At 32.8% G+C, this 13,575-nt stretch overlaps 1 protein-coding gene across 1 annotated transcript in view; it reads left to right on the top strand.

The window, feature by feature from the left end:
* PCDH15 (protocadherin related 15) overlaps window positions 1-13,575 on the top strand; it is a gene marked incomplete at its 5' end in the record, with an annotated part of 518,446 nt that overhangs the window by 350,699 nt on the left and 154,172 nt on the right. Inside the window, 1 exon segment of the mRNA XM_019629964.1 lies at window positions 12,151-12,456. Within this exon segment, the coding sequence (XP_019485509.1) occupies window positions 12,151-12,456 (306 nt within the window).

The raw sequence follows: 13,575 nt of genomic DNA, 5'->3' as shown, positions 1-13,575 counted from the left end.
TAATGAGTAATTGAAGGAACAATGTTTGTTACTGAAGAAATAATGTTGTCATTAAATGTTTATTTATGGTATGTTAGGCAGTTACAGAAGCCTTACTTTTGAGTAAAGCATTCATTTTCAGCAGGGGCATATAACTCCCAAAATGGAAGAAAATGGTCCTTGAGAGGCAAAAAGCTTACTTTTTAATGTATAGAACACACCAAAAAGTATATACATAAACATATATATAGTCTATCTAGGGTAATACAATTTCATGAGGGACGATTAGGAAGAAAACTTATCCAAAAGGCCTCTTTAGGGAGGATATAAAAAAAAAAGTTTGAGTAACCCTGAAATATATTGTTGAAAAATAAATCTACTGTATTTAATTCCATAAAGCATAGAAGATGTGTATACAACACTTATCTTCAAATTGCATTAAAAGTAGATTTCTTTTTTTAATTAAAGTTTATTGGGGTGACAATTGTTAGTAAAGTTACATAGATTTCAAGTGTACAAAAAAAACCCCAAAAAACAAGAAATAGATTTCCTTAATGCATTCTAGATGATGTAAAATGAAATAGAAGAACGCAATAGAACAATAACATAAAGACAAAATTCATTAATAGAAACTGTCGATACGACAGTTCACTTAAATTTCATCTGAAAAGGAAAATGTATCACTGCAAATACTAACTGGCATTCTTAAGTCCTTTTACCTGATTGTATAGCTGGGGTAGGAAGGATATGTGAATGCACAATAGAAATAGCTTCAGATGAAATTTTGCAGAAAATATTGACTGAGTATCTACAACTTGTCAAAGCAAAGAATAGTCCTGATATAGATATGAACAAGCTAGCCTGCTCTTGAGAAGCTCTTCATTTCATGAGGGCTATAAAAAAAGTAATAAGGCCTTTGCTAAAGTAATGTGAAGTGAGATTCAGAAGCAAAAGGATGACGCTTTTCACTTCCTCAGGTGCTTTTGAGAGAGGTGACATACAAGCTGAAGAACAATCAGGCTGGGAAGCTGGGGGTGATTTCATGGCAGAATAAAGCAGGCATGAGACAGCTGTGCTTAGTTTGGCAAAAAGCACTGAGATTTAGGGCCTATATCATGTTTGTCTATACAAAAAAGATGAGACCGAAGATGTTGGAGAAGGAAAAGTAAGAAGTGAGAAAACGAAATATAATTCCAATATGTGACTTTCCACCATTACATAAAATGTCATAATACACACAAAACCCACAGTGCAGAATTATCAAATACAAAGTAAAAGAGGAAAAATGTGAAAATTGTAAAATGAACCCTCCCAGATTTTTCTAACCCCTTCCAGTACTATAGAGAATATTTGAGAAAGGGTAATAACAACTTTACTATATAAAGACATTAATGAACATAAACCATTATTCTGTTTATTTGTTGTTTGAATATGAACCTAACAACAACTCTTTCCCCAAAGCATCAAAGTCCTAACTTCTGGTTATTTTTCATCATTATATGATGAATGAATATGTAAAAAATTCAGCATAGGACTACATGGCTTCTTCCTGTCACTTAATATTTAATCACCTGGAGTTAATTTACGTTCTGTCATCAAGAGAACTCTAGGCTATGCTATAACCATTTTAACTGGCTTGGTTAATTTGATACTCTCAGTGCATTTGAATTAAATATCACCAAACTCTAGGAAGATAGCTTAGTTCCATATTGTTGCCATCTATTTTTATAAGCTTTCTTCCTTACTTCCATCCCTGCCTAACCTTCCCATAATTGTACCTTTTTTGCCAAGCAATTCACAGATTCTTTTCCCTAATGGTGCCTCTGTTGTATAATAACTGGATGAGCTATGACTTTTAGGCCTAATATTTAATTGCACAACATACATAAGTAACAATAAAAAGTGGTTTGTGCTAAGTGATAGAGGGATCTGAGGTTAGATGGAAAGAAGAGGCATCCCAGAAAGAGGGGTGAAATTAGAGATAGGTTATGAAGGATTAGATAGGGTTTAAAAAACACGAGACGATCAGGGAAGAGGAGAAAGAGCATGGTGATTTATTTCAAGGACAGTGAGGGTAGCAGATTGTATTATTGTTTCCAAAGTTTTACTATCCCTCATTGTCAGAGGATGCTACTTACCCCACCTCATGACATCAGCCTTGGTCATGTAAGATTCCTCTTGATCAATGAAATGGTTATGTAGGTGATATGTTCCACTTCTAAGCTGGCTATTCCAATAGAGGCCACTTCTTCAGCCTTCTTTGTGGAGTAAAGATAATACAGAGTAGAGCTGCAGGGAATCACAATGAATGCTGAGGGGACAAGAAATAAACAACAGTGATGGTAAACCACTGAGATTTGGGAGTTGTTTGAAAGCTGACTGATATAGGAAATAAACTATTTTGACTAAAACATAGAGTTTGTACCCTAGAGTTTGTTGTAGAGGATAGTGCATAAAGATAGATTAGAACAAGATCATGTAGAGCCATGAATGTTAGGATAAAGTGTAATTTATTGTATAATTGAAGTGTAACTTTTGAAGGATTTGAATCTACTAATAGCCAAAGAAACTAAAAGTTCAAGTAAGGCACCTACTGCTTGATGAAAGAAAGCCTTTAATTGAACATCTATTCGGCAAATATTCATTGTACAGTAATGAAGAATGCGCATTTGGAAGTCAGCTATGAGCAATGCATGTTTCTTGTCCTCAAGTTATGCTAACTATGTAGAAGAGACAAGCAGGTAAGCAGGCAATTATGGCATGTAATAGAGATCAGTAAATACAGAATAATGGAGTCCTAGTGGAAGGACAGCTGTCTTGACTTGAGGGAAATGGGAAGGCATCTCATGGAAATATCTAAACTCTTAAGTGCAGTTTACATGAGGTTTGCTCAATAGTACGGTGAAAAGAATTTAAGAACACAAAAAAAGACATCCTTTGTGGAAAATATATGGGCAGCTGTCAAACCTTTATTTGTGGAAAAATACTATTCACTAGTTTCTCTGGATAGAATTTATCTTTTAGATTTGGAAAGACGGCTTGCAATAGTTATGACAGGTAAGGAAATATATAGTGTGAAATAACTCTTATACCCTTTTCATCTCTCACTATAATGATTTTAAGAGCCTCACAATTTATAATCAGGTCGTGAATACTCACCTACTGACATACACATTTATTTTGCAATCCATGATGAAATTACTTTAAAATGCAACTGGAAACTATCTCTTCTGTCCTACTTTCAAATGGAATAATTTTTATTTTTCAAATATGCCACTGATTTTTTTTTGAGGCCAAACATAGCAAATATTTCTCAGTGTGGTAATATCGATAAAGTCATCAGATGTACTTTTTCATAGAAATTCCTCTATCATGTGTCTAATGCTACCTGAATTTATGTAAAAATACTTTAAATTATCATCATTGTTTCTTTTAATAACTAAAGTGCTCCTTCCTTTCTGTTATTTATCATCTGATCATGCAGATTTTCCTTATATTTTTATCTGTAACACTAAAAAACACTGTGTAGACTGGTTTGATAAGTTGTCACAAATTAATTATTTAATTAATACTAAAACCAAAATTCTCAGAAAATTTTGACAACAAAAAAATTCATAGAACCTAATAGATCACGATACCAGTTTGAACATGGTCCTAAGGAAAATAAAATGTGTAAATAAGCCAAATAAAAATAGGCCGATTTGCTGTAACAAAAAACATTCTTTAATAAATTTAGACTAGAATGAAGCTTTTTAAACAGTTTCTCAGATATTAAAAACCTTAGTTACAATAAACATATCTATTTTTTTTATTGATTACTTAATATGAGCCAGGCATTCTGCTGTGTTCAAACCTCATAAGGGATAGTGAGATAAATACTCATTACATCATCATTGTACAGATGAAAGATGGAAGCTTAGCATTATTATTGTCTCATCCAAGGTAATAGATTTAATATGGGAAAGATCTGGGCTGCTAACCTAGAGCTTAAACCCTTAAGAAATTACTAGTTTATATGTAGATTTTCTAGATTTCTAGAGATTGTATATTTGAGATTTCCAATATTTGATGAAAAACTATTCAGTCTGGGTATGTTTTTAGTCATTTCAGCACAAGTACACACTACCTTCTAGCCAGTAAGTCTATTTGCCATTGTTCAGTAAAGAATATGAGGCATTTGTGTAGAGAGAGGAAAAATGTACCAGCATCTTGAGTCACTAAATTGCTTCTCTCCTTTTACACGGATAATCACAGCCTTTAAAAATAGCTCAGTGTCTTTAAAGAAATACACAACTATTTTGTGTCTTTTTGAAGTTGGCAGATAAAAAATCTATTTCCATTCGTAACATCATTAAGAATGCACTGCCCAACTTCTTCTTCTGAGCTCTCTGTTCAACAACTTTTATGGTTCCCACTTCAAGGTAAGAAGCGTGCACAGCCTCTCAAATTGCTGTAAAGGACAAGCAAAAAGTAGAGCTGCCCGCTCTCAGCTTCACACTGGGATAATTAGTTGCTACATAGTAGTTCGCACCTTTCTACTAGCTGTATTTTCATTTTGTTCTCAAAGTACTTTGCATGTACTTGATTTTGTGAGAGTAAACAGAGATGATTTTATATCTGAATAATTTACCTAAATGGCTATGAGTATACAAAATACTTTAAATTGGAATTAGTCATTGAAAATGCACAAGTAATCTACCAACAGGCTTCTCAAGGGAAGGGGTACAGATGTTAGGCTCCCCTTTGAGGTTTTATCGCAATATATTCCACCCATACAGGCAGCTTTTAGATCTCTATAGAATTTGTAGCACCCAATGTAGGTATCCCAGTGATGGGCTTCCACTTTATTGATAGGAAAGAGTGCATAGTAGACCACCCCCAAAAAAATAATTAGGAAAAAAAAGGGATGAGTTTAATGTGTAAAAATACACATTAAACACTGCCTCCTTTTCAAGTGATATGCTATAACATGGTGTTCAGCAAGTGTTCAATACATCTCTGTTCAATAAATGCCCTTGAACATGTTCTGATTTATTTCTTAAGTAATTATCTGGTTGTCTTTAATGTACTCTAAATTTAGCTTTAATGATTCAGGTTTTCTAGAAGGTTTCTTTGTTTGTCTATTTTGTTTTTGTTTTTTAGCAGATATTAACAGTTTCGTCCAATGAGGTCTTTATTTGACTACAGACTGTCAGCCAATTTCCCAGCAATATTCATTCACAAATAAGTAGCCACAAATCAGCCCCCATAGTAAGGTGTGTATTACAAAATGTGTTAACCATGGACAGATGATTATAGAGTTGAAGCTATTACTGTTTATTGCTTTGATGTAGTACAAGGGAAGAAGAGATGTGTGATTATTCTTATTAACAATCCTAATTAACTTCTAATTGATTCTAGGAAGATAAATGGTTTCATTATAGCATCACACATTGAGCTCCTTGGCTAGATATTAAGCATCAATGCAAACTTCTTGACAGTACTGCTGATAATTAGGAATTTTATGTTTGGTTATCGTGTCTAACATCTATATACTCATCTATAATAGTAAAGAAATGAAACTACTTTGCTTAGCCAGCCCATGTCACTTAACTTACATGACCTTATTCATGCTCCTTAATTAATTAAGAGGTAGAAAAGGAAGGAAACAGCCCTACATTTTACAAACATTCTGGTTCCTTTGTCTCTATTAGATATGCCTCTGAGTTACCTTAACATTTTTAGAATACTTTCCTACAGAATATTTTCCTACAGAATATTACAGTCTATTATTCGATGAGCATCAAATATACTTCCATTCATGGAAACTAAGCATTCTGTGATTTAAGTTGTGATAATAGGATTTGCATTTTATATTTCAGCTGACTTAAACGAAATTATGAAATGTTATTGATGAGGTTTCTCCATCTAACATTTATTTCCAGTCCAGCTTTTGAATATGTGTGTTTGGATCTTTGCTCTCAACAAATAATCCCATTGTAAAATAGAGGCAGCTGTATATTTTAAAAGTTCAATATATGAAGTTATGAGCCATGTCTTATTCTAAAACTACTTATGATTGTGGGAAAAGATGTAAACTAAAAGTAATACAAGGAAGCTTTTATCAAGTATAAAACTCTGATTCATAAAATGATTTGTAAATGCTAGAAATTTCCTTAGAAGTGGTGGGATTGTGGTTGGGATTTGAAGGATAGCTGAATGATTAGAATTTCAGAGGTGAATGAGGAATATTATAACAAGGCTTGAAAAAATTGTCAAAAAGTGTATGCTGAGTTCTAGGGAAATGTAGAAACCTGATTAGACTGGAGCAGAGAGTTTAATACAAGAGAGTGAATCATATGAGATGCTGAGAATGTAAGTTAGAATTAAATCTAACTGCATAGGAGTTTGAACTTCTTTCTAAACAGAGGGTGCCAAAAAAATGTATACACATTTTTTAAAAGGGAAAAAAAACTGTATTAAAATTGTAATACTCAATATTTACCAATAGCAAAAGATGAACACAAGTCATGTGTATACATTTTTTTTGGCACTCCCGGTAGTTTTATCAACATGTTGAAAGGAGGTTATATTTCCAGTACTCAAGATTTCTAAAGCTGGTGAATACACTACCTCCCTTGAAAATTTCAACTTGTTCATTACAATGTTAAAGGCACTTGAGAAGTTCTGAAAGTAATGAAACATTCTAAGTTTTCTTTATTTCTATTTTCCCAACTTTATTATTTGAGCACAACCCCCTCTTCTCTCTCCAGCTGCCTTCCCTTTTCTCCCTTATAAAACACACTAGCATTTTAAGGGACGTTAACCCTTATTCCATGAAATATAGCTTGAGAACAACTCATACCTATAGCTAGTTTATCAAAGCCATGACTAAAACCCAATATTCAATTCTCCAGGGACTTTTCTATCAATTTAAGTCATTTAAAAAAATAATCTATTTACAGAGAACAAACTGATGGTTACTGGATTTGGGGGCGAGGGATGGGTACAAAAGGTGAAGGGATTAAGAAGTATAAATTGGTACTTATGAAATTGTCATGGGGAATATAAAGTACAGCATAGGGAATATAGTCAATAATATTGTAATAACTATGTACAGTGCCTGGTGAGTGTTAGAGTTATTGGGGGATCACTTCATAAATTATATAAATGTCTAATCACTGTGCTGTACACCTGAAACTAACATAAAATATTGAATGTCAACTGTAATTGAAAAAAAAATCTTGTATTGGCCCTGGTGAATGCGTATTTTTTTTCTGATTATCATTTCTTAATCATTTGTTATTTTACTATATTTTAAGAGCCCTGACATGGTTGAAAGGAGGCACCATTGTTTCTGTGAACTTAAGATAGTCATTTTGAAGTGATGTGTCAATGGAAGACAAAAAGTAGAAAGTGAAACTATTGTTTGAAAAATGTTATGGGAAGACTATTATAAGGAGGCTTTGATCCTGATATCATTCAGTGAATTATAGCATTATTTAACAAACTATATGTCCCTCAAGATATTAGTAAGCATTCTGCCAAACACACAGCAGCGTATAGGGTTTATGATTAAATATATTTGGAAATGGTGGTATAAACACCCCTGGGGTTTGAGGATATCAGTAACTAACATCCTATGCTTTGCCCAAGTTAAAAAACAATTCAGATATAGACACAGGATTCTGGCAGGTGAGTAAAACTGATATCAAAAGGCTTTTCATTATGAGGGTTGGATAATGCGGCATCCCACATTTTAACCCACCCACATGGCTCTTCCCCTATGGGTGAGACTGGAATTATTGGTCTCACCCATTAGGGAAGAGCTTATTTACCTAACCAAACAACATTCTTATAAACAGATCTTTAAGGAGTGAGTTTATCCAATTCCTTCTACCAAACTCACCACTTATGAGGGAGGGAGGGAGTAGAGATAGGGCAGTTGTCTTGCTAAAATGTCCTTCCTCTTGACAAGATGAAGGATGGGGGAAGAAATCTCCACTCAACAATCCTAAATAAAGGTTTTTTTTAAGCATAGCACCTCTCTGAGTTAATGTGCCTTGGGAAGTTCCCAAGAGAAAATACGGTTAATGTTGATGTTGGGGAAATACCAACATGATGCAAGCACAATAGGTGGTTCATTCTGAAATTGAAGTTTATTTTTATACCTGTCTCTTGTTAGATCAAGTATCCTAACAATCCTCTAGCCCAGCAGGTTACAAACATGGGGTGTTATAATTAAATGTGAGGTCTTTCCCATTTGTTACCAATCAGTGTAGGTAATACATTGCATTGTTCTGATATTAGTTATTAGGTTATATCTATATAACACTCATTTATTTATATTTTTATATATTTTATAGAGTGGAACAGATAAGTGGCATTGCAACTGGATTACAGAATATTATGTAATAGCTCTAGTTTATTTTATTCATGTTATAATTGATGATCTGTGCTATGTATGCAAATTTCATCTCTGACATGTGTAATGGTAGGAAAAGAGATTCCAAATTGCTATTCTACTTTACACCTTTTATTTTATAGTTGGGATATCTGAGAAATAGAGAAAACAAATTACACACCAAAGTTAAAGAAACATCAAAAAACATATATACTAGAAATTAATCAGCACTTCTATAATGTAGCAACCTCTTTTTATATAGTAAAGTCATTCGCCATCTTAACCTGCATAAGTCCCTCTGGCATTCTACAAAATTTTAAAAGTACAAAGATATTTCCTTGTTATCATACTCTTGTTCTGATCATGACAAAATACTACTATGTCCCTTTAAAAAATGATATTTTCAGCATAGACCAGGAAGTAGTAGCTTCACTGATATGATCAGAGTCCCAGATGCAATTCTAATAATTCCAGTGTTTGTTTTGAGATTCTTAATCAAAATCACATACATTGATAAAGCAAGAAATATAAACCAAAATAAAACTAAACAGCAGATATGTAAAATTGATAAGATACTTTTAAGAATTCTGTAGCTAGTACGTAGTATTAATACATTAATTTATATGCTATGTATATAATTAATTTATGTATTTAAGTTTCTAATGCATGCTTACTGTGTGCCAGACACTATACTGGAAACTGAGCATGCAGTGGAAAAAAAAGTCAGATTGTATACTCGTGGCTTACATTGTAAAAAGGGAGACCAGTGTTAAACAAGTGACTACACTGATAACTATATAATTAAAATTACTGAAAGTGGTATAAATGACAGGTATATGAAGCTATTGACATGTATAACAGAAAGTTCAAATTTACATTTCAGTAGTCAGAGAAAACTGCTTTGAGGAAGTGATGTTAAATTGACACTTGAAAGAAGAGTGTGTATTACCATGGTAAGTAATAGCAAAAGCCCTTCAGGCAGAGGTTTTGGGAGAAGTTTGGAGATCGGAGAGGTTTCAAATATTCTGGAACATAGTGAAATCAACATTTAATGTGGAACTTCTCGGCTATGTTAAAGCTTTGAATATTACCCAAGGCAATGGAAATCATTGAACGATGTTAAGAAGAGGACTGGTATCATTACTTTCTCTTTTATAAAGGATCTCTGGAAAGAAATAACTACAAGAAAATAAGTAAGAAATATTTTTTAGTGATCTGAGCCACCGTTGATGGTTGCTTACACCAATGTAGTTAGGATTGAGATATGTTATACAGGTGGAGGCATATTATGGATAGATAGGGATTTTTCTGTAAATGCCATTATACTTTGGACCTTGTTATTCAATACACCATGTATCTCAGAGTCTGCAGTTGAATTTCCGTACACAGTATGAGATGAGATGAAAGAAGAAAGAGGAGAGGGACTTGACCCAAAATTGTTGGCTTCAGAGATGGAGGGAATGTGCCATGAGCCAAGGAATATAGGTGACCTATAGAAGCTGGGAATGGTCCTCACATGACAATCAAAATGGAGGGGGTGTTATCAGTCTTACAACGTCACAGAACTGAATTATGTCAACAACTTGAATGAGCAAGAAAAGGGATCTTTCCCGATAGGCTCCAGAAAGAAACACAGTCCTACCAATCCCTTGATTTTAGCCTGGTGAGACCTGTGTTGAACTTCTGACCTACAGAGCTATAAAAAACAAAACAAAACAAACAAAAAAACTTGTGTTGTGTAAACTGCAGAATTTGTGATAATTAGTTATGGCAGCAATAGAAAACTAATGCAGATATGTATGAGGCATCTTATTGGAGATATCATTTAAACAGCTGGACATATATAGAACAATACATGCATACCTCCTTGCACATACATGCACACATGCACACACGTACACCACCACGTTAGTCAAATGAAATCATTATGTCGTAATAAACCTACCATTATATGGCTGACTAAAAACATAAGTTGAGCAAGAATCATTTAAATTACTAATTATATAACTGATTGATTTTTGTGATCTTAAGGATTCCTGAAGACAGAAAAAGTCACTGAAATTTTCAAGAGTGTTGGTGTTATGAAATAAGACCTATTTATATTGTTACTGGATTATATTTTTCTAGTTACTTAAGCAGTGACTTTAGACAAAAAGATGAAGTTTTGTGTTTTTTGTTGTTCTTGGAGGAGTGTTGTCATTTGGTTTTTCCACTAAGATGACCAGCTCTACTAATTTGTTGATAATCTATATGACAAATTCTAGACAAAATGTGAAAGTAGAAGAAAATACATCTGGACACTCTTCTACTATTTTATAGTATTTGTTTTCCCTCTTCAGACATTCCTGTAATTCCTCTTCCATCTTTTCTCAAGTTTAAGCTTTAAGAGATATTAGCCTTCTAGGAACATTTGGTTTTGATGACTCAAAAGGACAAATACTGCTAGAAGGTCTGGCATTTATGAGATACAAAAGGAGCACAGTTACAAACTTGACTTTTACGTGTGGGACTTTATGATTTCAAATAAGACATAAGAATTCAACAACCCCACCCACATGCTTCACCAGGGTTTATAAAATATGCACACACACAGACACACACAGACACACACACACACACACATCTGCATATGTATTGTTAAGATAGATTATATTGAATGCCAGACATCGTAGTTATTAAGTGATTTTTGTGTCCCTGGCTCATAATGCTGCCAAGTGTTTTAGTTTCCTTTCTTTCCTTAGCCACAGTTTGAGAAATAATTACATAATATTTTATAGTTTTAAGGTCCCTTCCAGTTTTTCTGAAGAAAAATAACATAGAACTATTTAACACAAGAGGCACAATATTTGATAGTGAGAGGTCATCATTTATATCACAATTAATTAACTTTTGGATAAGAGTGGTTCTCATAACACTCCATTAGAAGATTATTCATTCAAAATTTACTCATTTTATTTGATGCAAACTGATTTTATATAACTTAATGTTTTCAGTTAACAATTCACAATCATCATTTAGAGATTGTATTGTAATATTAAAGAAAAGCCCTTTATAGATGCTTGATAGTTACTATACTTTTACTCCCATTTGGGTTTTGGAACAGATTTAGTTTAAAATCTCACTTCCATGCATTCATTATTCAACTAATCATTAATTTTACAAATATTTATTAAGTAGTTTTATACTTGAGGCATTGTTGTACAACTGGGGCTCCAAGATATTTATTTCTTGTGTAAAGCTAAACAAGATAATTGAATTTCATAAGCCATGCAGTTTTCTCATTTGTAAAATGGGGCCAATTATATTTATTTATAAGAACATGTGGTGATTAAATTATATATATGTATATATATATATATATATATAAAGTGTTTGAATAAAAAAAAAGAAATGTAAAATCTTAAGTTGTCACTTGATAAGTTATGTTTATTTATAAGCTATTTTTTTATTTTAGAATTCACAATCTATTAAAGAAATAATAATATGAAAAAATTCAGTGTTTTGTAATGAGAGTTCTTGTCATAATATAATGTTATTGCTAATGATATTATCAATTTATGTTATTCTCATTTTGTATGAAGAATATTAATTGATAGTATATTTCTTTCCATGTTCTAGACTATTTACATTATATTTTTAATTTTCTGCCTAGTGAAAAGGGAATATTCAGTTTGAAATATACTGTAACTTGTTAGCTATTCTCTTCTGGCAGAGCAACATAAAATATAATGTGAAAATAGCATAACAAAACGTACTGTGTGAATTTCTTTGTTTTCAATTTCCTTTAGGCAACTGACCCTGATGATGGAATAAATGGCCAAGTTTACTACAGTTTGGGCAACTTCAATAATCTTTTCCGCATCACAGCCAATGGGAGCATTTACACAAGAGTGAAGCTTGACAGGGAAGTCAGGGACTACTATGAACTTGTGGTTGTGGCGACTGATGGAGCAGTACACCCTCGTCATTCAACTCTAGTTCTGGCCATCAGAGTTTTGGATATTGATGATAATAGTCCTGTGTTCACCAATTCAACATATACTGTTGTGGTTGAAGAGAACCTGCCAGCTGGGACCACTTTCCTTCAAGTAGAGGTGTGTAAAGAAGCATTCATTTCATGAATTCCATATTATGAGATTAGCCATCAGGGTTGCCGGATTTGACAAATCTAAAAGTAACACATCCAGTTAAATTTTAATTGCATATAACCAATGAGTGAATTTTAAAATATAGGTATCACCCAAATATTTCATATTACATTATATTTAACAATCTTACTTTTAGGATATACCAAAAATTAAGGGGACAAAATGTACATTTGTAAGAAATTAAATAACACATCTTGATAGAATTTTTTTAATTAAAAATGTTTTATTATATATATATATATATATATATATATATATATATATGTATGTATATGGTAACAATGGATAATGCAACAGGCTATAAAGACAAACTCAATAATCTCCCATATTTTACATCCAAATTACTCATTATTATTTTTTATTTATTCTGTCACAGTTATTTTGTGTTCATACAAATATCAAAATATTTATATATATGTAAATATACCTGTATGCACATGTGTGCATATATGCATGTAAGTACATATGAATACATATATATGTATAGTTTTCCTATATTTTACAGAAATAGGCTATTGATATATGTGTTATTTTGGGGATTTTTTTAATTTTGTTTTTTTTTACTTCTAATACACAAGCCTCTTTTTTTTCATTTTTCAACTGTGATGTTACCAGAAGCTCTGGACATTTTGATTCAGCAGCTTACCTAGTTGGCCCAGAAATATGCATTTTAAAGAACTGCCCATTTAATGCTGGCACAGGTGGTATAGGAAGTATACTTTGGGGAGGAAAAAAGATCTGGTCCTTCCTTGACCTGCAATCCACTCCTTGAATTTTGTTAGCATGGATTTCAAGAACTTGTATTTCTTCCATCATTCAACTCAACAAATGTTTAGACAATAAACATCAATAAATTTCAAAAAAAGCAGATGCTCACCAGGGAGAAGGCCATTATTTCTTTCTTTATTCTTCTATTCATCTCATTCATTCATTCATACATTCATTCAACAAGCTTATTTTCAGTGTTTATTGTGTTTCATCTCCTCTGCTGGACTTTGGGGATTCAAATGTGAACAAGACAGATTTTCTGCCTTCCTGGAATTTTCAGTCTGGCATAGCCAACAG

Source organism: Hipposideros armiger, unplaced genomic scaffold (assembly GCF_001890085.2).
Source record: "Hipposideros armiger isolate ML-2016 unplaced genomic scaffold, ASM189008v1 scaffold_876, whole genome shotgun sequence".
Taxonomy (NCBI): Eukaryota; Metazoa; Chordata; class Mammalia; order Chiroptera; family Hipposideridae; genus Hipposideros; species Hipposideros armiger.
Note: the sequence above shows the minus strand (reverse complement) of the source record. Positions and strands in the feature narration are given on the sequence as shown.